This window comes from Biomphalaria glabrata, chromosome 3 (assembly GCF_947242115.1).
Source record: "Biomphalaria glabrata chromosome 3, xgBioGlab47.1, whole genome shotgun sequence".
In the NCBI taxonomy this organism is placed as follows: domain Eukaryota; kingdom Metazoa; phylum Mollusca; class Gastropoda; family Planorbidae; genus Biomphalaria; species Biomphalaria glabrata.
This window is the reverse complement of record NC_074713.1, coordinates 36,367,316-36,395,032: the sequence shown is the minus strand read 5'-3', so window position 1 is coordinate 36,395,032 and position 27,717 is coordinate 36,367,316. Positions and strand designations below refer to the sequence as shown.

Below are 27,717 nucleotides of genomic sequence, written 5' to 3'. Positions count from 1 at the left end.
AAAAAGAAACAAACAAAGCTAACTAAGAAAAATTTTGTAACATTTTTTTTAATAAAAAAAAAAAGAAAGTACAAAAAATATCACCATGGATACCAATAGTTTGCAACGTACAAAAAGTAGTTTCTTACAAAACATGAATGAGTAGAGAATTTCTAATTGCTTTGAACAAGACTGGATAAAAGACTTGAAACAGTACAATATAAAATACAGAACAATGATAGTGTTGGATATTTGTTTTTCAAAGTTAATAAAAAAAGGTAGCGGACTTGTAGCTTGCTCTACTTACAAAAATGAATAAATAAATCAATAAAATATAAAGACAAAATTAATTTTATGTTAAGAAAAACCTTGTTAAGGAAATTTCCAGCTCAATGTACAATAGGCCTAAATGAAACTGTAGGCCCCTAAAGCAGATTAACTGAAGAAACAACACATATAGATCTTCTGTTAAATAAGTTTTAAAAAATAGCTTTATACGCCTCTTGATCCCCCTTCCCCACAAAACTGAAGAAAAAAAAAAGAGTACAAGTTGTATCCACTTAACCGTGGAAGACAAAGTCCATAATGTATATACATCCACCTGTGTTTCTCACGTGCATTTGTTGCAGACACTGTACATATATATTTATAATCAACCTCAACATAGTTCATAATCTATCAATCAACCACCAAGCCATGATTTATATGGGAGCCATGATTAATGTGAGAACCTTTGATCGAGCTCATCTTATCGTTCTCTACAGCCTCAATCACATACAGTTTGTTCTTGTCCGGATCCACGAAAAAGCCAGAAAGATAATGGCGCTCTGGGGCAAACCTGGGTCTGTTACAGCAGGCAATCAGAAAGATGACAAATGCCACGATACCCAAGAAGCAGGCGATCACACACACTATCAAACTCCATCCAGTTTTCCAATCATTTTCACCAATTTTAGCTCCAAAGATAATAATTCCAATGAGATTGGTAATTGCTGTGGATAAGGAAAAAAATATTTCATCAAAAATATACAAACATACTAATAATAGGTTTATAATTTTATCTTAAGAATTAGCTTTTAAGGGCATTGATTAATACTGCCTACGCTTACAGGAGATTTTTCAAAGTATTCCATTATGCTCATTATTTCACAACGCAAAAAAAAAAAAACGTTTAAAATCCCGGATCAACGTTTTGGAGTCAAATAGACTTCACAAATTATAGAAACAAATAACGTCCCCTAAGCCCTAAGAAACCAGAGAATGATTGGGCCAATAAATCTTTAAATTGTTTTTGCTATTATTTTTTTCCCGACGTAAACAAGTCCATTCTCTTTGTCTTTTGGTGTCTTTTTTAGTGCTCAACTTTACCATCTGTGTAACTGCCGAGACAGATCGAGTATAAACATATTTCATCTATCCATTTCTTCTGTTATAATCATTTCTTCCCTTATTGTATTTTCATTGTCAGTTGTTTTCACATTGTAAATGTAGTTATGACAACTAACACACTTTGCTTGTTATCCGGTGAAAGGCGAACCAGAGAGGCTCAAATTGGTGAAGGTGGTGGTGCCACAATGAGTGCGACTGTGATATCTTTCATCTTGTTATACGAGATGAATGATTGTCAATCTAGTTGTTCTAATGTGACCATGTCTGATAACTCACTAGGGCAATGTTTTGTAGACTTTGTATAGACTTGTATTTTTGTAGTTATTGCAAACTAAGCAGAGTTGTCATAACCTAATGTAAGCCTAATTTGCTTTTTTTTTTAAGTCAAAGTTTGGATGCCACAACCAGTGAGGTGGGATATTTCCTCAGCTTTACTTTCCACCCCGATAGTCACATGACATTTTCTCCTAGATGGCGTCTTGTGTGCGCGCTTAAAACGTGGACACTTTTCTTTCTGCCGGCATCACTTGCCCCTGTAGTGACTGTACGTTACTGGACCAACTTGGTCTCTATTGTAAATTGTGCGTAGTTCAACACTGCAGGTCTTTGATGTAGGCTACAATAAACAGATCTAAATCGGCACAAGAGTTGTGTCCATCATTTATTCTTCTGTGCCAAACCCACCACATGTAAATAGAAAATAATATTGTCTTGGATCAAATGGCCCAAAGACATTTCTGAGTACTTCACGGAGTTTTTGATGTGTTCTTTTGACCAATATTGCTAGAAAACAAACGTAGCCTATTGAAAATTTTCTTCTTATGCAAGCATACCTCCAAATATGGTGAAAGCTGTCATCGTTCCCATGGTGCATGCGTAATAGAGTCCCAGAGCTACGTAGATGTAGACAGGCATAATAACCAATGGAACTGCCCAGAAGATCAGAGTAAGTGACTCCATAGCTCTGACTGCGTCGATCCATTCTAAATAAGAACAAAACAACAAATGTGTTATAGATTTAAAAAAAAAACTGTGATTAAAAGATATTCTACAATAAAATCAACCAGTTTAAGAAACATCGTATTTTCTAATGGAGAAAACAAACATTGTCGTTTATAATGTAATAGACTAGAAACAGGTAATGCCATTTAAATAATTTTGTTACCACTAAGTTTTGAAGTTCAGTGTCTAGATTGAGTCTTGATACTTTGCGTCGGGAGACTTTGGTGGAGAAGGTTCGAATCATGCATTATGCCAGCCCCTGGCTCCCTATTGCCAAAAAAAAAAATTACTTTTGGTTGTAGTAATCTTTTTTTCTTCTTGATAAAATGTCCTTTTCAAATGTCGCCGGTTTAAGGCTTCAATTACATTAGTTATTCAATGGCTTTTCCTGATAAATTTCATTGTAGATTTATCATTTGAAATGGAAATTGCAGGGTGAAAAAAGCTTATAAAGGAAATGATCTGACAATGGATGGCCTTCGTGTTTCATCTGATCTATTAAGACACATAGTCTAAACTTATATAGCGTAATTTGAATATATCGGAATGACATAAACTCCTGTGAAGAGACGGAAGTTGACTTGGTTCGATCCTATTGTAAGACATGACTCACTATCCAAAGTCACGCTTCAACGTACAGCGGAGGAAGCACAAAGAATTGGTCGTCCAAGGAAAAGCTTGATGGACAACGTTAAATAATGGACCGACTACTCTCTTGATATCGTATCTTGCTAAGAGCAGCTGCTGACCGGAAAAAGAAGAACTTTGATTACGTGAAATGTCACAGCACCCCTAGGACGAGCGTCAAGGGACAGATGAGGATGATTCTTACCTGTATATTTGTAATTCATGTGATCGGTCCTCATGCAGCCAGTCTTGTCTTTATTGACGAGGCAGTTAGCCTTCCTCCACAATCCTATGTCTGCAGTTGTTCCTGAGTCAGAGAGCGTAACTTCCGCCCAGTAGGGTGTGGCGTAGGAGAGGATTTGTAGCACCATGGCAGCCAGGAGGGCAACACAGCCGATAAAAGGAAGTGACGCAGCTCCTAAGACTCCCGCCATTTTGTCTTGAAGATAGCGGAGCTGGAAGAGGTCCTGAATAGAAAAAATAAAATGTTTTTTTTGTTTGTGCCTCTAAGTTCAACTTGGTTTAGTTTTGACTTTTTTTTTATATTATACTAGCATTTGTGTTTGTGGTTGTTTGTATAGTAATAGGCTATTAGCATTTGTGTTTGTGATTGTTTGTATTACTATATTAGCATTTGTGTTTGAGATTGTATAATTATAGCCTACTAGCTTTTGTATGTCTCCTAGACTTAGGTGCTTCTATCAAAGATGCCCTCTTACCATAATTGACACATTACAAATATGCTCTGCGGGAGGCTGGTGTGGACAGTATAGAAACATTAATTCCCATTCGACAGTTGCGCTCGGTCGGACACCTATCCAGCATGGGATACGACCGCATGCCAAAGGCGCTCTTCTTTGGCGAGCTTATAGTAGGATGGCGTAACAGAGAGCGTAAGCGCTATAAAGATCAACTGTTGGCTGTTTTAAATAAAAAATATATAATTTTGTATACATGAATGTACAAGCATGTTGTTAATGCAGAGGCGACCATTGCAGTTGCATGGGCGTGTACCATGTGCAAGGCCAACAGTGATAGCTATCTTACCATACCACAAGTCTTGCTCTTCCCTGCTGTACCTGAATGTACCCGAATGCGTTATTTTTTTTTTTATTATTGTAATAAAACGAAGGTAATATCTGATGCAGGTAACGCGGTCTGCTTGATTACATTTGCATCGTATTTGTTCTCATATTTAACTAGACGCCTTTGATCCATGTAATGATCAGACACATCTTGCACGGAAATACAACCAACAAAGCCAAACAAATCATGCTTAGAGCATGGAAGCAGGAAAAAGCTTCTAAAATATTGAGTAGCAAGTCCTAGTTTAGGAATTCCATCACATCGTATTTCAGGCTATAGCGAATTAGTTCGGTATATAAGAATGTGTGGTAGATCCCCGCATATTGGTGTAAAATGGGCTGACGGTGACAGACGCTGTGCCTAAGGCAGTTGCCCTAATCGCCAACCCCAAAGACCTCCTCTGGTTGATATATTGAAATGTATTTGACTGTATATCCGCTTTTTGTTTGACAATCTAAGTGAGGTTAAGTGCTTTATGAATTATTTTTTAAACGTTTTAGTTAGGTATTCTTAACGATTGTGTAAAAATAAACATAGCTATATGCACAGTGTGTTTAATGTTTGTATAGCTATATCCATAATGTGTTTAATGTTTGTATAGCTATATGCAAAGTGTGTTAAATGTTTGTATAGATATAGGCTATGCCAAACGTGTTGAATTTTTATATAGCTATATGCAAAACGTATTAAATGTTTGTATAGACATATTCCAACCCTGTTAATTGAACGTTCGTATAGATATAGCTGATATAGCCTATATGCCAAACGAGTTGAATGTTTGTATAGATATAGCTGATATAGCCTATATGCCAAACGAGTTGAATGTTTGTATAGATATAGCTGATATAGCCTATATGCCAAACGAGTTGAATGTTTGTATAGATATAGCTGATATAGCCTATATGCCAAACGAGTTAAATGTTTGTATAGATATAGCTGATATATAGCCTATATGCCAAACGAGTTAAATGTTTGTATAGATATAGCTGATATAGACTATATGCCAAACGAGTTAAATGTTTGTATAGATATATGCTAGGACAAATGTGTACAAATACTCCTTCTTCCCTAGTGCTATTAGAGCATGGAATGGGTTGCCTGAGCTAGCCAGGAAAACCAGTGACTTGGCAGAATTTAGGTCATTGGTTAATATGCATGACTAGATGCATGACGCGTAGGACGTAATCATCTTCTTTTGAAGTAACGTCTGTATCATATAAGAATGTCAAATGCGTTGAGTGTTTATACACTGCCTTTTTTTTTTTGTAAAAAAAAAAAATAGGTGCAGGTAGTCAGTGATGGATTGCCTAACTTTTAAGTACTAATAAATTAATAATGAACGTTAAAATGCAAGAAAAGTAATATTTTTTTCCCACATTGAAAAAGGTGCCGGTAAGGCGTACCGGTGCGTACCTTCACAAAAAAAAAAAGCAATGTAGCTATGTACAAAACATGTTGAGCGTTTGTATAGATATATGTGAAGCGTGTTGAATGTTTGTATAGATATATGTGAAGCGTGTGGAATGTTTGTTTAGCTATGTGCACAGTGTGTTAGTTTGACTCAAGTGTATAATAAGTAGATCAAGTTGCATAACAATGTGTGTAGTATGTTGAATTTCTCCATTTTGTCTATCTTGCGTGGGTATGTGGAATAGGCCTATATTTTGAAAGCCTTCAATGTTTGTAGGAATCATGTTTTTTTATATTAATTTGTGTTTAGTGTGTTAAATATGTATGTGTGTGTTTGAATGTGTGTTGTGTTGAATGTCTAAATATTCATGGTATTAAATAGGTTTTATTGGTGTGTGTGTCAAGTGTTAGACCTAAATGTTTGTGTGATGTATATTTGGTAAGAAGCGTGCCTCGAGTTTCTCGACATAAGTATGCACAAAGTCTGATAACTTAGCATTCAATAATAATTATATAATCAGCCAGCTACTCAATATTGGTGAACATTTGTTTGACTTAGATCTTTGTGTGAGAAGTGATGCAATGTTGACCGCGATGAGGGGCTGTGTGTGTGTGTGTGTGATTGTACTTTCTTTCTAAATAGCAAATGCTATAATATGTTTATATGTGTGTGAAGTGAGAGGAGTATGTATATGACTGGATGCGTCATGTGCTGACTGTTTTCCTTGTCAACTATTCTACCAGTACATTCAGATCTTCATGTTCAATACATTTGCTTTTGTGTCAGGAGACAAATCTGATTGGCCTTTAAGAAGTCTAGAACGTAAAAAAAAAAATTATTATTTAAAAAATTGTCATAGAAACTAATTATTTTAGCTTGTAATTATTTCCCTTGAACACTAAAAAATGATGGTAATTAGGCCTAATAGATCAACCAACCTTACTTTGAGGAAACCAAGTGTATCACTAAATCAATCTTTTAATGACATGAAAACATCAATAAAGCATATAATAAAAGGCTTCTTGTAAACAGAAAAACAAAGCACACCTTTTGGTCAGGTTCTACAACACACCCAGCGGCTACACAGTCCGCTAGCCTGCCAAACAGGTTTGACGTCTCCTGGGCTATAGCTAAACGTTGAACAGGGTAGGCCCCCCACACACATATATGCTAAGGTTAATAATAGGACTGCTATATTTAATCTCAACTGCACAATATTTTTGGACACATTAAAGATCTCAAAGAAATGGTTTGAGTTTGAATCAAGAAGACAGGCTAGGATGGTTAAGATATTTATCGGATATAGGTCAGTGTGAGTGTATGATAAGACAATGTGACTACACATATCACAATCGATCTGATTGATCGCACTCGTTTTTGTAGATCGAAATCTAATGATTGATTGAGTCATTTGAAAAATTCAACAATTATTTCATTTAACATTTTCAGTCTGTCGCAATGATGTTGAAAAAAAAAAAAGGGGGGGGGGAGGGAACGGGTTGCTTCTGAGTGAAATCAGGACTAGACAGGGACGTCCTCAGTTCCCCCCCCCCTCCCCGTTCTGTACTCATCAGATCTATCATAGTACTCTTACCTAGTACTCTTTCCAAACCTACACTAAAACTGCTACAAGGAGCTAAGAACCATTTGGTTAAAGCTGTAGACAAATGATTTCCATGATTTTTTCTGTGTCACAATAAATTTGACAAATGCCATTTTTATTCATAATGTTCTAAGGTTTGCTTACAGGACGCATAGACTGAAATATAGATTAGATTTATCGACTAGGGTTGTTTAGTATTGTTTATTACTGTACTGTGGCATAGTACGTCTCGAGAGACAGTACTTTCCCATTGCAACTTCTTGTGTGACTAAAGAGGCCAATCCTTGATACACAGCTGCGGTCACAGGTTGGGCATCTCTAATCACTGTTGCACTTTCACTCTTCTTTCTACAACTGTTGTGTATGGCATCTGCAATCCGGGACCCTCCCATTATGCTCCGCTCTCCATGTTTATTAATGTCTATGTAATCAGAATTCTATGCTCCACTCATACTAAGAAGTGATTTTGTGCAGTTATTATTGACTAAATTCGTAAGGTAAATTAAGGACCCCTTATCTATCACTCTTTTGATAGCTAATCCCCCCCCAAAAAAAAAACAACAACATAAACTCCCCTAACAAACAAACAAAAATGATTAAATAACCCAAACCATTTTGGAAGGGCTTAAGAAAAAAAAAAGGGGGGAGGGGCATCTTCCAGTTAAGAATATAAAAAAAGTATAAGTGTGTATGATGTGTACATGTGTGTGTTTAAATAAAGAGAACAAAAGAATTGAAATCTAAGAGAAACAAAAATATATGTAGGCCTAGTGGTTATATATCAATGCAGTGGTTTCTAAGGACTTAAAACACAAAGGCTCACATTTGATCAATGAAATTTTACAATGAAAATGTTGTAATTATGATTTTGTGTGTGTAACTGTATACAGTTATTACTTAGTATTTTGTAGCATAAGATTAAAAAAAAAATAATGAAAAAATCAGAAGTGACTATTGTCATAGTTTTTTTTTTCAACTTTTCAACAAATTCATTTCATATTTTTTTTGTCATGGATAATGGCTAAAACTGACAAATTCTGAAATGCATTTATAATACTGAATAAAAAAAAATGTGTGTAGATATCTACTTAAAATATATTATCCAGCTAACAAACACAATTGTATATACTTGGTCAAGAAATCTGGCTATTGCTATTTTTGCTATTTCAACAAAAATTGTGATCAAAATAAAATAGTAACATATAAAAAAAAAAAGTTAGGTCTAGGATAAATCTGAAGTTTGTTTTTCTTTTTGTGAGAATTAAAGAGTTAACAAAACAAATGCTAGGTAAACAATAAATACAACAAAATAAAGCATTGTGTAAATACTAACAACATGTCACCATTATGTTAAACATCAAAGGTGAAGGTCAGAGAACCAACCTTTTTCTATGTACAAAAACATGAGATAAAGATTGTAAAAAAAATGGAATGATGAAAAAAAAAAAAAAAAAGGAAGTAAATAATACACATTTTACAAAAGTAAAAAAAAAAATAAAGGAAAGTCAATTTTCAAATTGTACTGGGTTTGTTCTCTTTCTGTGTATGGCATCAGAATGGAATTTGTTGACCTTTATACATCAACATTGCATTGCATCATCATTTGTCTCTATGAGCACTTGAAGTCAATGACAAGAGGGACTGAAGAATAGTTCACTAAGCAGCACTGTTAGAAACAACAAAGTGACTCTTTCTTTTTACTACACAAAAACCCTCAAAACTGAAATTCCATGAAGTAAAAAATTTAGTTCACTAAAAAGAGACTACTTCAAAATAAAAAAAAAAGTTAATGCATGTTCTTCCTAATCAAGTGATAGGCTAATTTAATTTCTTACAGGTAGCAGCAATAAAATAAACTTTTTGAAAGAAGCAAATTACTGTGATAAAGTTAAATTTTATAAAATTTAGTTTTGATGTAGCAAAATCTAACCTCATGCATTTGTAAATAATCAACAAAATGATAGAGATAGAAATGGCTTTAAAATTTACTGTCATTTTTCAATGCATTTAATTTCAAACCTGATTAGTCTATTGTAGTGTAATCTATTCTAGTCTTGTTTTGTCTAGTATAACTAGGTGCATAATTTTTGAGCTAATCACTAAAAAGTGTTTAGTCATTAAATTTAAGATATTAAAAATTACTTTTTAGAAATAAACCTTTACTGCAAGCCATCACTCAACACTTTTGTGTTTTTATTTTAACTCTATATGTTTAAAAAAAATACAATCTTTTGCTCCATTGGATCTAAAGCTAATTTCAATTAGTGACTATTTTAAAAGTAGCAGACGTCAAAATAAATAATGACTAGTAACCCTCTGAGTTAGTGTCATTTTTTATACATTTGAAATCAATCAAAATTGACTATGCATTTTAACTGACAACTGTAATAAATAAATTAAAGAATAAAAAATTGTTTAAATTAAATGTATTTAATGAGTATTTTGATATATAGACTAGGGTCTATAATTTAATACACTTTCAGAGTTTTGGCTATAGGGTGCATGTTCTTGACCCAAGCTACTAAATGTAATCGTATCTTTCCACCAAAATATGATGGGTACAGTGCAATTCAGTATAAACAGCAATCCTCTTTGGAATACTATTTTCACTTAATACACTTTCAAAGTTTTGGCTATAGGGTGCATGCAAAACATGTTCTTGACCCAAGCTACTAAATGTAATCATATCTTTCCACCAAAATATGATGGGTACAGTGCAATTCAATGGTGCCAGCTCAGAAAGTTTCAGTATAAACAGCGGAGTTAAACAAGGATGTGTCCTGGCTCCATCCCTCTTGAAATACTATTTTCACTGCTAATCCACAACGCGTTTGACAAATCCACCGAAGGCATCTATCTCCATTCCAGATTTGATGGCAAACTCCTAAATATTGCCAGACTGAGGGCCAAAACTAAAATCAGAACCACCCTCGTAAGAGATATGTTATTCGCGGATGACGCAGCGGTAGTGGCACACACACAAGAGGAAATTCAGTCACTAATGTCCCGCTTCTCTCCTGTAAAGAATATGGCTTGACTATTAGCACGAAGAAAACAAATGTTATGGGACCACCTGTTACAGCACCACCCTCCATCCTCATTGACGATAACAAGCTGGACGCTGTAAATGAATTCTGCCGTCTGAGATCCACAATTCAAGATGTCCTGTCTGTAGAAGAGAAGATAAAAAAACGCATACGAAAGGCTGCCTCGACCTTTGCTAGACTCAGGCCAAGAGTTTAGGAAAACCAGAAGCTCACTACAGTGACCAAAATGGAGTCTACAAGGCATGCGTTATGAGTACACTACTGTATGGCAGTGAATCATGGACCACCTATGCAAAGCAAGAGAGAAAACTGAACTCATTCCATTTGAGATGTCTCTGTAGGATCATGAAAATCACACGGAAAGAAAAAGTGTGCAATATTGAGATCCTTGCACGAACAGGTATTCCCAGCATCTTTACAACCCTCACACAATGCTGCTTACGTTGGCTTGGACATGTTTGCCGGATGGAGGACAATCACATTCCGAAAGTCATCCTCAACGGACAACTCACGAGAGGCTCAAGAAAAACTGGTTGCCCCCACCTCTGTTACATAGATGTAATAAAACGGGACCTCAAATCAGTGAACATCAATACTGACCATTGGGAAGACATAGCTCTAGACCGCACCAGATGGAGAGAGACAGTGACCAAGAAAGCTATGGACAGTGAAAGAACATGGGTCTCAGCTCAGGAAGAAAAACGTACAATACGAAAATGGCCCTAACCCTCTACCACTGAAGCAAAAGCCACCTTAACCTGCGATATTTGTGGACGGGAGAGTCTCTCCAAAATTGGGCTCCACAGCCACATGAGGAAGTGCGTGAGATGAACCATAGTCATTCTATGACTGAAGGAGGCCAATAAAAAAAATAAGACTAGCGTCTATAATTTAATACACTTTCAGAGTTTTGGCTATAGGGGGCATGCAAAACATTTTCTTGACGTTTAAAAAATGTATAAAAATGAAACCTTTGTTGTTCAATGAAACAAAAAACAAAAAATACACATAAAGTATCACTTCATACAATAAACTGTTTACATAAAATATATAAAAGCAATACAAAAATAAATTCTTTGAAAACCTTAGTCACCAAAACCAATTACAAAAAAAATCTTTATTATAAAATAAACTCTTGAAAGAAATATGCTTTCATTTCTATTATGTCAACAATTAAACTTTTGATAACACGTATGTAAAAGAAACATTTTTAAATTATGCCATTTGCTTCTGTCGCCATACAGCGTTTAAGTTTTACTTGGTTTCAATAGCAGTGAATATTATTTCAGACACTTCAGTAAATGAATAAAAAACAAAACAAGTGAAAAGTGAGAAGGACAACTTGAAATAGCTGAGAAACAAATGAGTGTGTCTTTCAACATAGTCAGGTATCACATGAAATACATGTCTGTACATTGTAGGCCAGCTTTGCTTTCAGCTTAGAACAATGTGAAAGAATAGAGAAAAATGAGAAGTCCTGAAAATAATAAAGTAGTCCTTTAGAGCAAAATGTTTGTCCTTGACCTATTGAAAAGAGCTACAATGGCATCATTTTTTTTACTACCATTTGATTTGAGCATGTATTAGAGGGTAAGAAATGAACATATTTATTTTTAAATGGAGCCTTTTGAAATACATTTACAAAATTACTTGGTCTTTTTTCAAGACTTAAATTGTCTTAACTGTTAGTATTTGAAATATCAATTTGATACAAAATCAACTAACAATTATTATTGTAAAATAGGTAAGAATAAGATAAAGTTTGAAAAAATCATAATTGTCCATTACAAATCTCAATAATAAGCCATAACCACTTTATTTAACCCTCAAAATCCTAATTCTAGTCAGATGGTGTAGCAGAAGTATACAGAGTTACCTTTTATTTTAAATTCTATATTTTTCAAAATTTGTGAAAGATTAAATGTAATAAAGAAACAAAGCATATTTCTGTGAACATTAAAACAGAATGAGGCCTCATCATTATCTCATTTATACAGTTGGCTCTCTATACACTGTGGCAAGGGCACTCTTTACTTCATTCATGAAAGAATTGATTTAAACATCTAGTTTTCAGTCACTTAAAATCAAAATAAATAGCACTTAATTTTCTATTATAATGTTCCAAATTGATAACAAAAAAACAAGTTTTTACTCCTTAATACATTAGAACTTGACTACCGCTACTGTAAACACAACATTTTTCTACATTAGTATCTAATGGTTTGATAGAAGCAGATCTACACTCACTTGGAGTTCATACATGAGACAAAAAGCTTGGGCGAGATTTGAATGGAAAGATGTGTTGAATCAGACCAGAGCCCTACATGCTAATAGGATGGATGGTTGGGTAAAGATCAATAAAAAGCTTAATATAAAAGTATGTTTAACAATGTACTAACGAAACTCTTACAAACTGGTTCAGAAAGTTGGTGTGCATTGTACAAATGTGACTTAGTTAGGTCTACAATTTATAATGGGGAAAAAAAGATAACTTATCTAAAAACCCAGAAAACAGTAACATCAACAAACCAGTTCTAAACATGCAAACTCAAAAAACAGAAATGCATATTAAACTTAGTCATATATCTCAGAGGCAGGTTGTATGTTACAACTCACATGTTTTTCTTTTGCAACAAGATGGCAACAATAACTGAATTAATAATGTGTGGACAATATTTTCTTGTCCTGTTGTGCTGTGAGAATGCCTTGGCTGTGATTACCATCATTCAAAGTGTATTCTGTTGATAATGTTGTCATGCCATGAGCCTGATAATGCCATTGTCAGAACTGAGCAGCAGAGCTTTGTTCAGTGGCAGTACTGCCATGTGAGTGAGCACTCCTTTAAAAGCAGAAGATCTAAGTTTTGATGACGATGCTGGGTTCTACAAATAAATTAAATTTCAGTTATTAGTATTCACTGCAGTGTTTAAAAAATAATCAATTAAAGCAATAATATGAACATCTTTTATGCACAAACTTATTGTGAAAAAAACTTGTAAAAAATATATTCCAAAAGTAGAGAAATGTCTTTAACTCACTGTATCAGTAATATTGGCATAGACAGAGATTTTATTGGCAGTTGTGGCACAGATCAGCTGATCTCTATACAAACACAAACAGTGCACTGGCTCTGATTGATTTTTACTAGCACAAACTTCCTGACCAGTGTCTACATTCCACAGTTTGATGGTCTGGTCAAAGGAAGATGACAGCAATCGAGATTTGCTATATGCTTTCAGCTGAAGTAAATAAATTAGCAAGGACATTAAAATACAGCTAATTTAAATAGAAATGTAAACATAATTAGTCCAATCCTGAATAACAGTAATAGACATGACTTGAACTTTCAGATAACAGTGTCAGACTTGACTTGAACCTTCATATAACAGTGTTAGACATGACTTGAACCTTCAAATAACAGTGTTTGACATGACTTGAACCTTTACATAACAGTGTTAGACATGACTTGAACCTTCAAATAACAGTGTTAGACATGACTTGAACCTTCAAATAACAGTGTTTGACATGACTTGAACCTTTACATAACAGTGTTAGACATGACTTGAACCTTCAAATAACAGTGTTTGACATGACTTGAACCTTTACATAACAGTGTTAGACATGACTTGAACCTTCAAATAACAGTGTTTGACATGACTTGAACCTTTACATAACAGTGTTAGACATGACTTGAACCTTCAAATAACAGTGTTTGACATGACTTGAACCTTTACATAACAGTGTTAGACATGACTTGAACCTTCAAATAACAGTGTTTGACATGACTTGAACCTTTACATAACAGTGTTAGACATGACTTGAACCTTCAAATAACAGTGTTTGACATGACTTGAACCTTTACATAACAGTGTTAGACATGACTTGAACCTTCAAATAACAGTGTCATACATGACATGAACCTTCTCATGTCAGTCAGAAAAAATGCTTCCCTTGCTAAATGAGATGCTTTAAAAGCCTTGCAAGAAACAATAGATTGGACTTACATATGAAACAATTATGTCAGTAAGATGGTCCATGTAATATTATTTGGCAGATTTTTAGTAAAAAAAAATATTCTGAAACCTAATAAGAATGGCAATAGGAAGTCAACCAGCCCCATAGTATACAATACCTAGAAAATAAAACATCAGTTGAAAGAAAGGCTACATAATTTGTGGAGTCATTTGATAATCTCAGACTTAATCTGAACTTACATCCACAACTGAATGCTAGCTCTTTCTCACCCCCATGCAAAGTCAGTAACAGCTGGATAATGACACAGTGTTAATGAGTACTGTGAGTATAAAAAGACAATTTAAAAAGGTCACAAACCTGAAGGATTTCCCCATCATGAGCTTTCCAGTAATGTAACAAGATGCCACTGTTAATATCTAGTATGGAAATCAAGCCTGAGGAGAAGCCTACAGCAATCCAACTGCTGTCTGGACTCACTACCAGGCAGCGAATCAAACCTAGTCAGAAAATAGTTGAAAACTAGATTCTATGTACAATATCAAAGATAATAAAAACAACAGTTTTTAAATGTAGAATTAAATTAAAGAATAACTTAAAGATACTTGAGTTAAAAATTACCAAATCTGTGTATAATTCACTTGCTAAAATATTTTTCAAAAGCCAGATAACAACTTATCTAAGTTCATAGGCCAGTGGAATAACAATTTTGAAATGCTTTCAATCTAGCAAAATGAGATACAATCTATTATAAAATTTTAATATTGTGACATTTGAAAAAAATTTTTTTTTGGTCAAGTCACTTTTTGACTTTTTATACAGAGAAAACCAAATATGAAGGTATTTAAAGTAGGAGTGTCTACTGCATTATGTGTTCAAAGACATAAACGAAGGTGTGTTTCTCCATACAAGATCCTCTGGAAAACTATTTAATGTATCAAGGCTGCAGGCAAAAACCAAGGTTAGGAAGTTTCTCATCAGGGAACTCCTGTATGCTGATGATGCAGCTATTGTGGCTGATTCTGATATTCAGCTACAGTCCCTGGTTGACAAACTATCTGCTGCTTGCCAGGACATCCGCTCTGTTATCAGCAGCAGATGCCTTGGCTGGCTTGGCAACGTTCGTAGAATGCCAGTAGGTCGACTTCCATAGGACATTCAGTATGGTGATCTAATAGAAGGCAGGAGAGCCGCTGGTCACCCACTTTTACGTTACGTATGCAAAACGCGACATGAAGCTCTTCAAAATCGACACTAGCAGCTGGGAAGAGGTGGCACTGGATAGATCCACATGTAGAGATAGCATAAAGGAAGGGTCACGGATTGCAGATGTCATACACAACAGAAGCAGAAAGAAGGCTGAAAATGCAACGGCGCCTGGTGATTACATATGCCCAACCTGTGATCGCAGCTGTGTATCAAGAATTGGCCTCTTTAGTCACACAAGAAGTTGCAAAGGGAAAAGATCATCTCTCGAGACGTAAAATGCAACAGAGCAATATGAAGGTATTGAAAGTAGGAGAACAAATATGAAGATATTGAAAATAAGAGTACAAATATGAAGGTATTTAAACTTAAAGTAAGCGTACAAATATGAAGGTATTTAAACTTAAAGTAAGAGTACAAAAATGAAGGTATTGAAAGTAAGAGTACAAATATGAAGGTATTTAAACTTAAAGTAAGAGTACAAAAATGAAGGTATTGAAAGTAAGAGTACAAATATGAAGGTATTGAAAGTAAGAGTACAAATATGAAGGTATTGAAAGTAAGAGTACAAATATGAAGGTATTGAAAGTAAGAGTACAAATATGAAGGTATTGAAAGTAAGAGTACAAATATGAAGGTATTGAAAGTAAGAGTACAAATATGAAGGTATTGAAAGTAAGAGTACAAATATGAAGGTATTGAAAGTAAGAGTACAAATATGAAGGTATTGAAAGTAGGAGTACAAATATGAAGGTATTGAAAGTAAGAGTACAAATATGAAGGTATTGAAAGTAAGAGTACAAATATGAAGGTATTGAAAGTAAGAGTACAAATATGAAGGTATTGAAAGTAAGAGTACAAATATGAAGGTATTGAAAGTAAGAGTACAAATATGAAGGTATTGAAAGTAGGAGTACAAATATGAAGGTATTGAAAGTAAGAGTACAAATATGAAGGTATTGAAAGTAAGAGTACAAATATGAAGGTATTGAAAGTAAGAGTACAAATATGAAGGTATTGAAAGTAAGAGTACAAATATGAAGGTATTGAAAGTAAGAGTACAAATATGAAGGTATTGAAAGTAAGAGTACAAATATGAAGGTATTGAAAGTAGGAGTACAAATATGAAGGTATTGAAAGTAAGAGTACAAATATGAAGGTATTGAAAGTAAGAGTACAAATATGAAGGTATTGAAAGTAAGAGTACAAATATGAAGTAAACATAAAGAGTTGAAGCTAGGTGCTGAAACAAATGATACATACCTATATTAAACATAAATGAATAACAGCACCAGGAACCAAGTTTTTAAGAGAGAAAGTAGTGAATTAAAATGCTACGAAAATAAGGGCATGCGCCATCCGAGGCTCGAACCTGTGACTCTGGATTCGACACCACCGCCTAGCGATAATGCACCAAGCGAAACTAGCCTCTAGACCATCGGAATGTTCAAAAAAACATTCTTCTGATGCAAATTACCACCCCAGTGGTCAAAGGTCACAAGCCCCTCCCCCACCCTCGCAGCATCTGTTCACTAACAACTTCGAGAGAGCCGACACAGACAGCCGTTAGGCATGTATTAGACAAACGATGGCTCTATCTAATTGTGTATCTCTCACAAAGACAAGTGGACAACATAAACACAATACATATAGAAGCTTCAGTGGGTATGAGCAATAATGCTGTAAACATAAACATAAAGAGTTGAAGCTAGGTGCTGAAACAAATGATACATACATATATTAAACTTGGTCCCTGGTGCTGTTATTCATTTATGTTTAATATATGTATGTACAAATATGAAGGCATTGAAAGTAAGAGTACAAATAATAAGGTATAGGAGCTCAAAATATTACAATAAATAAATCAATAAAGTCACAATGTTGTAAATGTTGTGCATATTATGCAAAAACAGATTGCATATTAGTTATTGAGTGGTAACATACCAGATAATATAAAAATATTTTATAAAATTAGAAAACTTAAAATGGCTATTTCCCAAAATGCCAACATGAAAGGTATAAAGGTGCATTTTTGTTTTTCTTTAATGAATGTAGTAGAAACAATGAGCAAAATTAGCTTTATCTCTTTAATAAAAATCCATTTAAGTTTCTAACGAAATGACAGGCAAATGTAATAGACCTTTTAAGAAAACTGGACTCTATATATCTTCATACATACCCACACACATTTTGTTCCTTCTCAAACACAAATGAGGAGTTCACACAAGATTGAGTTGTGTCGTAGTGCAAACTAAAATCACTTCAAAATTGCATTTCTTGCTTTATGGAATACTGGCCTAAATAATACTATAATCTAGAACCACTTGTAGTTACCTGTGTTTCCCACTGAACAATGAAACTCATGTATATATTTTGATGTTCGCAGGTCTAGAAATCTGTCAGAAAAAATAAGAGAACTTTTTAAAACTCAAAATCAAGAGAGCTAAAAACAAAATATAACCTTTTCTAAAAGTAATCATATTTTAAAAATGTTTATAATTGAGCCAGGAATGTTTACCTCAAGGTGGCTTCAGTGGTTGCTGTGACAACTAAAGGGGATGGAGCAGGAAGTGAAGCCAAGGCAACAATGGGGGGATAACTGGAGGACTCAAGTTGATTGACTGACACACCAGTGTAGGGATCCCAGATCTGACCAGGTTGAAATAACAATTTAGTGATTATGATTTCAATTGTTTCAGTATAATGCATAAATAGAAAATTTACAATATAGGCAGCAATAAAAAGAACACACACCAAATAATTTACTAAACAAACTGATGAAATATTTTTACCATCACTGTTATGTGTTAAAAATAAAAAAAAAATACTGTTATATTTTTTTCCTAAAATGTTAATCTGCCGGTCCCAAGCCTGGGTGAGAAAGGGTTTGGTATGGGGTGAGCGACCCCACCCAATAAAACCTCAATTGCTACAGAAATGCAAACTTTAAACATAAAGAAGTAAGTAAAATTTTAAAAGATGCCATTCTTTTTTTTTTCGCAATAATATTCTAATTTCTAACAAGCATAAAGCTTTTCAAACAAACATCATACTAAGAAAGAAAAAAAACAATAGCATTTAGTGAAAGTATCTACTTACATGTACTGTACTATCACATGAGGCAACTAGTCTCATACTCTCTACATAACAAACTGAGAAAACAGATTTCTTATGACGCATGTAGCAAAACTGGGAAGTTTGTCTACAAGAAAAAAAGATGGCATTGATAATTATAAATAGAAGCTCTAACCCTTTGTGGTGCAATACTATTTCTTATGAACTCAAAGACACTGTGAAGCCTAATCTTTGCTTTGAACAACTGCTGACATCCAAGGCATGGGAAAATTTGGCAGTATTGTCTTTGTTCTTTTTTTTTTTTTGGCCCTCAGGGATGTTCTAAAATATTAAATGAAAAATTCCAGGCTTCACATCGCTTTTTAACTTTAGAAAAGTAAGTTTCTATTAGAACTTTAGAAAAGTAAAAATTCTATTAGAACTTTAGAAAAGTAAAAGTTTCTATTAGAACTTTAGAAAAGTAAAAGTTTCTATTAGAAAGTAAATGTATTTTTATAATAGCTGATAGAAATAAATAGAAAGAATAGATTTACAATGTAAGTTATTTGAAATTGAAGCAGAGGTGAATGGACTGAACTGGTTGGCAGATTAGTTGTAATGCCTCAGGTATGGAGGTATATATAAGATTCTCAAAACTCATGAAAAAAAAACCCTTAGAAAAACAGACTCTAAAAAAACAGACTACTATCCATTCAGGTACCAGGATACCATTTTCCTATAACCTTTTCTCTCACTAACTTCACTAACACAATGTACAAAGTCACTGTCCACATGCAACTCACTTTTTCATGCCATCACCACAGCTATTTATAGACCAGAGTTTGACAGTTTTATCCTTGCTTGCAGAAATAAAACAGTTTTCAGTATCCATTGCATGTATGGATCGTATGCTGCTACTATGCCCTGTCCAAAACAAAAAAAGAAATAAAGTTATAGTACAAAGACGCAAAGAATAGTAACAAGATTTATATTATTTTGATTTCTAAACAGAAAAAAGTCTAGGCAAATGTTTGTACATTTCACAAATTAAAAAAAAAATTTTTTTTTATTACCAATGTATGTCTGCAGTTCAATTTGCAAAAAATTAAACATTGTGTCTCTTTCATGCAAACCTGAAAATAAAATAAAGTCAGTCAATGAAATAGTCATGTGATATGTTATCATTTCAAAATATAAAATAGTCTAACCATGCTCTGGTACCATGAGAAAAGTCAAGTGTTTTGTACCATGGGGTCAGAATAACAGCACTTTATTATAATATTTTGTTTTCCTTGACCTAATATGATATGACAATGTGTTATAACATCCGAATAAATATTGCCAATGTTTCATGGGTGAATTATAGGATTTTGACTTGCTGTAGAAAAAATGTTATTTCTAGCATTGATTGCACACCCACTTGATATGTTCTTTACACAAACTGAAGATTTGATTTTCTTGTCGTATGATCTGGGATCAAATTTAACATCTCCTTTGGATCAAATATAACATCTTTTTTTTGATCAAATATAACATCTATTTTGGATCAAATATAACATCTATTTTGGATCAAATATAACATCTTTTTTTTGATCAAATATAACATCTATTTTGGATCAAATATAACATCTATTTTGGATCAAATATAACATCTATTTTGGATCAAATATAACATCTCCTTTGGATCAAATATAACATCTCTTTTGGATCAAATATAACATCTATTTTGGATCAAATATAACATTTTTGGATCAAATATAACATCTCCTTTTGATCAAATATAACATCTTTTGTGTTGTCCTGGATGAGGCTGTGTGGTGCTTGCTGCTGGTTGTGATGTACACCAGAAAAAAAAACAACCTTCATCACATTGACAGTACTATGGCGTCAATACGGTCACAAGGGAAAATAAACCTAAATAGTAAAGAACCATGAATACTTTGAAATTATCAAACATGTATAATGTACTTAGGAAGGTGTTTTGAAAAAATACATGGCAGCAGAGATGACTGATTGTGATAATTAAAAAAAAGATTGGTCCAACGTGGGCTGGGATCATTTTGACGTAAGGAAAAGAAAAAAAGTCATAGAAACACAAAAGTCATAGAAATACAAAAATCAAGTACATATAAATGTTATAAGCACCACATTTAGTATTTTGAAACATAGTAATAAGTGACAAAAATATTTAGATAAAAAAAAGACAATTAAAATAATGAGTGCATAATATTTTCTTAGATATTGCAATTAGTTTCGTAAAGTAAGTGTATAGCTTTAATTAAAAACTAACCCAACTCTCTCTCCCAATAAGCCAACCAGTTGCCTTTGAGATGTCTAGATTTGTTAGACTCCATTTCAGCTCTGAAAATAGACACAATTATTTTGAATTTATTAGAATATTCTGTAAATTATGTAACTTGAGAAACATCAGTCCTAAACAACAGGGAGAATATGTTTGCACAAATCTTTTCTACACAATTTAAATACAGGAATAGTTTTGTGCCACAGTGATAGAATACTTTTTGATGGTGTGTTGTTTGTTTTGTACTATCTGTGAATTGGACTCGAACAGAATTTCAATATCATCTTGTTTACCACCTTTCAAATTATGAGCTATTGCATTCTAAGTTATTCAAAGCAAATATATGTCAGTGAAGGGAGCTGGTTGGTCCATAACTTGTGGTGCTTTAGGTAGCAGAATATTAATTATCAATGCAATATATTTAAAAATTTGGCAACTTTACATACTTAAATTTTTTTTTATTATGTTAAAATGAATATATAATTGCATATGAAGATTGCTAATAAACCTTTGCAAGAAAGAAGGGTGAAGGTCATAAACTCATTTAGGGCTCAATAAAAAGCACTCTTAGAAAACTCTAAAACTCCAGTTTTGAAGTTAAAACATTGTGTAATGAGTTTCTTAGATCTTAGATCAATGCTACAGCAATGCAGAACTAAACTGGCAAAAGAAAAAAGATTACTTTTTAAAAAACAAAGGGACAGAACTGCTAATTATTGCCATTTTTCTAAAAATGGCAGGGTTTAGCTCCGTATCTGCCATGTAAAACAAAGTTAATTAATTAGAACAAATTTATTAATTAATTTGTTGATTTCTGGATTGATTAGTGTAATGTCATCAACTATGAATAATTACCCAAAATTTCCACTTGATCCAAGAATGGTAAGTGAAAGAAAAAAATATGTCAAAAGGTAATAAAGGGATTAAATCCATATACACATCCACACATCTCATTAAGTAGCAGTTATTGCCCTTATTTTGATATCAAACAAAAAAATTAATCACCAATAATTAATTAAATAATTGGTTAGTTTTTGTTATTGATTCATGTCTTGTCAGGTACAAATGAATAAGTTTGTGCAAAGTTTCAACTTGATCCAAGAATGGAAAATGGGAGAAAAAATATGTTCAAACTTTTCACCAGACAGACAGACTGACAGAGTGAATTGATATAAGCTTTATATAAACTGAGTACAGTCTGATTGTTTTTGCCGTCTTCTGTTGGGTAAATAAAATAACTTTGTTGCCGAGTCACTAAACACATTAGAAAAAACAACAACTGTGTTGTCCAGTCACCGCAAACATTAAAAAACAACAACTGTGTTGTCCAGTCACTGCATACATCAAAAAACAACAACTGCGTTGTCCAGTCACTGCATACATCAAAAAACAACAACTGTGTTGTCCAATTAAAAAACAACAACTGTATTGTCCAGTCACCGCATACATCAAAAAATAACAACTGCGTTGTCCAGTCACTGCATACATCAAAAAACAACAACTGCGTTGTCCAGTCACTGCATACATCAAAAAACAACTGTGTTGTCCAGTCACCGCAAACATTAAAAAACAACAACTGTGTTGTCCAGTCACTGCATACATCAAAAAACAACAACTGCGTTGTCCAGTCACTGCATACATCAAAAAACAACAACTGCGTTGTCCAGTCACCGCATACATCAAAAAACAACAACTGCGTTGTCCAGTCACTGCATACATCAAAAAACAACAACTGCGTTGTCCAGTCACTGCATACATCAAAAAACAACTGTGTTGTCCAGTCACTGCATACATTAAAAAACAACAACTGTATTGTCCAGTCACTGCATACATCAAAAAACAACAACTGTGTTGTCCAGTCACTGCATACATTAAAAAACAACAACTGTGTTGTCCAGTCAGCGCATACATCAAAAAAAATAAATGTGTTGTCCAGTCATCACAAACAATAAAAAATGAAGAAGATTGCTACTTACGATCGTATGTCTTCATAATGAATAGACAAGATTCCATTATGTTTATAGCCCCTGCCAAACTGACCTATTTCTGAGCGAACAGGTGTGCTGAGAGAAGAATCAGTTAAACTGATTCTGTTTCCAACCAGGGCCACATTGCTACCAAGACCACCTGTGACAACACTGTCATCTGTTGGTGTCATCAGATCTTCTGTTGTCATACAGAAATGTTATAGAAATGAGTTATATTATTCGAATAATTATATGTTGCAATACACTTTTTCACCTATTTGCTATTAAAACAATCTTCAAAAAAAAAAACACAACAGTATTAATGTCCCATGTAGTCATTATAGAAGTTGTGGTTCAGCTGATGCTGTAACTAGAAATAATTAAAAATTCCATGTACCAGCCTAAAAACTAATTTTTGGTAATACTTGAAGCTGGGAAGGCATTCTTAAATCCTCAGTAAAAATCTAACCCTTGAACCTGAGACACTCACTTAGTAGCCAAAGAGTTAAACTAATCATCATGTTCCATAATTGAAATTCATTAATTTTTTTTTAGTTTACACTTTGCAACGTAAGCAGACTGTGATTAGAAGTAGTAACAGTTAAGAAACAAAATGACATTCATTGAAATCCTCCACTCTATTAACTTACCATCCACCTGAGCTGCCTCTGACACTTTGTTGTCTTCAGCTTGTTGAACAAAAGAATCTGTCTGACTGTCATGCTGGGCACACAGTTGTCTTATTAAGTCTTCATTATTGAGATTCTCTTCCATATGAATGCTGTGGTTTAATCACATAAAAATGTATGCTGTAGTTTAATTACACAAAAATGTATGCTGTGTTTTAATTACACACAAATATATGCTGTGGTTTAATAACACAAATGTATGCTGAGGTTAAATCCCACACTTAATATTTATCCGTATTTTCCCTTTCAGACCAAACAGTTAAAAAGGGTAGTTATGGGCAACCTATATTGTCTTAACAGCAAGTGTATATTAAGTCCTGAGATTTAGAAGGTATGGTATTTGATAAAATGAGATTATAGTTTGTTTTGTTTTTTTTTTAGAGTTTTTACATGTTCATTTATTCTTTCATAAAAATATTTTAATTTCTGTAGGATGACAATATTTTTAATTCTGTTAGTCTGTAGGATGACAGTGTTGAAGGTAAACCTAATAGGATCTCAAGAGCATTTCCATGACAACTTAAAGAAATTAACATAAAGTCAGTAAAATTTGTCTGCATTAACTAAATGTATAAATAAAGAAAAGTACATGGTATCTACAATTACTAAAGAAAAGTAAATGGTATCTACAATTCCTAAAGAAAAGTACATGGTATCTACAATTACTAAAGAAAAGTACATGGTATTTACAATTCCTAACACTATGCTAATACAATGATTATATTGATGGTAAAAAAAAGTGACCACTGTTATAGTAGGCTAGATAATAACTGGGTAACTACTAACTTTATTCCTCTATTAGAACTCTATAGAAACCTAGTATCCCACCTCTTCTGTCAACTCAATAATCTCTGCACCTTTCATTTGCTTATTCAAACAACATGCAATATAAATCACTTAGTCAGTACATTACAATAACATAACAACATTTACTATCAGATATCCACCTTCCAAATATCCTACAAAAGGGAATGTAACAGGCCTGCGCTAGTTCAGCAGAAAACACAGTTTTCAATTCCAATGTACATTTCTCTGTAGTAGTTGAAGGGGATCTAGCTGCATCCATGTAATCATCTGGGACAAAAGTGTTTACAATTAGGTCTTTTGTTCATTTCAATATGCTAGAAATGAAGTGATACTGTTAAGTTTTAAGATGACAAAAGATGAAAGAACAGTTTCAAGATTTAAAAAAAAAGTGAAAAATTAAAAAGCTATGGGGAAAGAGAATTTGAAATGTTTACAAACTGGCACTAAGTATATTGAGCTGTTTACAAACTCTCTTTTTGTTTAATTTTTTGTTAAAAGTTAAAGTAAAAATCTGGCATTAGCAGCAAACAAACATAAAAATACAATTCATATAAATATTTTTTTTAATTGCATAAATATTTCAATGTAACTTTTGAAATATTCTAAATAACTTGCTATTGTATAAAAAGCTTTACATTATTTTTAACTGCTAGAAATATATTTACACTCTTCTTGTATTTGATTCTTGCTAGATGTTCAATATATCAACAGCCTCACCTTTGTCATCTATGATTCCCACACTGCTCAGGCTGTGCATCTTACTTAAGGTCTTCTTTGGTAAAGATTTAAGTGTTCTTGGATCCACTGGTGACCCAATTTTGTACTGATTTGTCAAAATGTCCATTTTAATATTCAGATAGGACTCATCGGAACCAGAGCTGGTAGCCTCTACGGAAAATTATTTTGAAATAGGAAAGTAGATTACTCTTTTTTTTTATTAAAATATTTTTTTTAAAACTTTTATCTATTGTAAATGTTTTCAAGTTTAATGGTTTCATTATTCATTTTAAATCAGAAACTCAAATTGAACGACTAAAGATTTGTATCATTCCTAAAGGAAGAAAGTTTAAGTTTTAGCAAAAACTTTGTGAGTCTTTAATTAGCTTTAAGAAACAAATATTAAAATAATGCAAGCAAGAAATTAAAGAGCAGGCTTCTTTTTCTACTCAATATTTTAAGCATGTAATAAGCATAAAAGTGGGAGGAAAATACTTTCCATAGTATTTCAAACAATTCATGTTTTATTTCAATCACAACAAATCAAAAACTTGCTTTGCTTGAATAGAGAACAGTTTCATTAAATTTATCTTTATTTGAACAGTTGTACCAACTACAGAAACAATAGGTAAAATTATTTCCACCTACCTTGAGTTGACTCCAAAGACTGATTTTCAATGGGAGAAAATGACTGGCCATAGACATAGCTGAATGTGTTGAACAAGGTGACCATGGTCTTTGTTAAATACTTTCTGGTCATCTCAAATCCGAGACGGAGTCCCAAGATATACAGCAAGTCAATGAATTTGTGACAGAGAACCAATCTGGCAAGTGGACCATTTGGGCAACAGGTGGTAGGGGAGGTAATAAGTGAGACAATTGGACTGATACAGGAGCTAAGGATATGATCCTGACAAGAGACATCATCATATTAGATAACATAACACCATTTGGTTAATTCTGAAGTAGAAGTCTTTCAAATTTTTTTCATTAAAAAAATTCATTCAAGACCTTATATGTATTATGGTTCTAATAATATCTGATTGTTTCAGAATTTTGAAGGTTTTCAGTGTACAATATAGTAAACATAATAACTGGCTCCTTTTACATTTCCTAGTTAAGTCATATATCAGACCAAATATCATAAGTAACAAGTAAAATAAAAAAAAAATTATCTAAGGAAAAAAAAAATCCACATATAGGCCTACAAACATATCTCTCAATAGTGTAGGATTTATTTACCTATTCAACATCAAACACAAAATAATTAATTACCAATAATTAATTGACTAATTGGTTAATTTTTCACGGATTCATGTTTTGTTAGGTAAAATAAAAGTTTCAAATTGATTCAAAGAAATGGTGTGTGTACAAAGTTGTAACAGACAGAGTAAAATTGATATAAGCATTGTAAAAATGCCAGAGTCTCCACCTTGAGCTCAAAGTTACAACCTATAGATCTGCAGCCAAATGCTTAACCACACTCAACTCAAAAACTATAATGTTAAAGGTAAAGTCTATAATTTTATAAATTACATTTTCTAAAAGATGCTTCATCTAATTTCCATTGCTTAAAACAGCAATCCTTTCAAAACCAAACTTACTTCTAAAACAGACATAAGAGATGTATCAGACATGTAAGGGATCAGGAAAGACAGCAATATGACGGAGGCAATAAGTCCAGCTTCAGTTCGTGGGGACAATCTTTTCTGGGCCAGTGCAATCTGTCACGAGTAACATTTTTAATTAAGTCAAAAGATTTTTATGTACAATATAAATGTAATATTTAACAAAATTAATAAAATGTATAAACAAATTCGACATTTCTTAGCACAAGTCAACAAATGAAACTCAACCAATTTACTAATAAAGCTTGTCAAATTCAAACATTGCACATAAAGCTAATTCCTTGTTTCTCAATGAGATCTATTGTGTCCTTAATGCTAAGATTTCCTGCTGAAGTGTTTAATTATTGAATGCTTTATTTCACTAACTCATTCTAAAGGATAAAGCAAACCAACATTTTAATATATAACAATGCTTTAATCTTCTCATTTGCAAGTTGATATGTTTTTTTTTCTAGTCAGATGATAAATTTTTGTGTTTATACCTAAGAGCTACTTGGCAGGAAAAAATTTTTGCAAACAAAATTTTTGAAAGAGCATGTAAAAATCTTCAACCTGTTTGGTGAGAGTTATATTTGACTTTGGTAAACTTGTTTAAAACTTAAATAGTTTCCTGAAGTGGAACATCCATTTTTTTTTCCCTTTCACCATTTCTTTAAACCAAGTTTCCATGTGCTAACATTTCTCTTCTTTTTTTTTTATGATTGTACATTATCCAATTTGATTATAAGCTTCCATTTTAAGGTTTACAAGGTTTTATTTATAAAATTTGGTGTAAATATGGATTTATTTTTAAAAAATGTTGTTGTTTTTTTGTTCAATATGGATCACAAATTTAAGATATATAAAAATACATGCATTTCCTTTTAATTCTTTACTGAATAACAAATTTTCAGAGAACAAAAAAAAATGTATTAAAGTTTAACCGTAACTTGGTAGTGCATGATGAATGGGCCCAGTCAATAATTATGCCAGAAAGAGTTAAGATTGTTTAACTGATACATTAGTATCCAGAGAAACATCTCCCTACAGTTCACCAAAATCTATTTGTGATTTGATTGATTGTAGATATCAATAATAAGCTCAAGCTTTAGATGTAGTAACTTTGATATTTTAGTCTACACATTAACAAATAAAAGTTGCTTTAGCATTTAACAGCTACATTTTTTTTTAGAACAGAATGTCATGCTGCCGTAATTGTATGTTGCCCAATGCTGATTTAATACATACAGAT

At 33.1% G+C, this 27,717-nt stretch overlaps 2 protein-coding genes across 4 annotated transcripts in view; both read right to left on the bottom strand.

The window, feature by feature from the left end:
- Nucleotides 1–30: 30 nt before the first annotated feature.
- Nucleotides 31–6,683, bottom strand: LOC106056970 (uncharacterized). 3 transcript variants are annotated; one of them, XM_013213948.2, is made up of 4 exons: nucleotides 6,542–6,683; nucleotides 3,203–3,464; nucleotides 2,202–2,351; nucleotides 31–971 (listed from the first exon to the last, which is right to left on the bottom strand). In XM_013213948.2, exons 2-4 carry the CDS (start codon nucleotides 3,429–3,431, stop codon nucleotides 658–660), a joined length of 693 nt encoding a protein of 230 aa, XP_013069402.1. In that variant the 5' UTR covers nucleotides 3,432–3,464; nucleotides 6,542–6,683; the 3' UTR covers nucleotides 31–657. The 3 variants fall into 3 exon arrangements, with proteins under 3 accessions (XP_013069402.1, XP_013069401.1, XP_013069400.1); XM_013213947.2 differs by having other exon boundaries at nucleotides 6,438–6,596; XM_013213946.2 differs by having other exon boundaries at nucleotides 6,433–6,592.
- A 1,361-nt stretch (nucleotides 6,684–8,044) lies between these two features.
- LOC106056969 (WD repeat-containing protein 81-like) overlaps nucleotides 8,045–27,717 on the bottom strand; it is a 32,299-nt gene continuing 12,626 nt past the window's right edge. The window contains exons 14-28 of the mRNA XM_056024829.1: nucleotides 26,463–26,582; nucleotides 25,507–25,768; nucleotides 24,859–25,029; nucleotides 24,282–24,408; nucleotides 23,296–23,426; nucleotides 22,655–22,844; nucleotides 20,667–20,737; nucleotides 19,450–19,509; nucleotides 19,180–19,300; nucleotides 18,422–18,524; nucleotides 17,841–17,971; nucleotides 17,657–17,718; nucleotides 14,477–14,616; nucleotides 13,183–13,383; nucleotides 8,045–13,026 (exon numbers count right to left, since the gene is read on the bottom strand). Coding sequence (XP_055880804.1) covers nucleotides 12,898–13,026; nucleotides 13,183–13,383; nucleotides 14,477–14,616; nucleotides 17,657–17,718; nucleotides 17,841–17,971; nucleotides 18,422–18,524; nucleotides 19,180–19,300; nucleotides 19,450–19,509; nucleotides 20,667–20,737; nucleotides 22,655–22,844; nucleotides 23,296–23,426; nucleotides 24,282–24,408; nucleotides 24,859–25,029; nucleotides 25,507–25,768; nucleotides 26,463–26,582 — 2,019 coding nt within the window. The 3' untranslated portion in view covers nucleotides 8,045–12,897. The remainder of the gene's footprint in view (nucleotides 13,027–13,182; nucleotides 13,384–14,476; nucleotides 14,617–17,656; nucleotides 17,719–17,840; nucleotides 17,972–18,421; nucleotides 18,525–19,179; nucleotides 19,301–19,449; nucleotides 19,510–20,666; nucleotides 20,738–22,654; nucleotides 22,845–23,295; nucleotides 23,427–24,281; nucleotides 24,409–24,858; nucleotides 25,030–25,506; nucleotides 25,769–26,462; nucleotides 26,583–27,717) is intronic.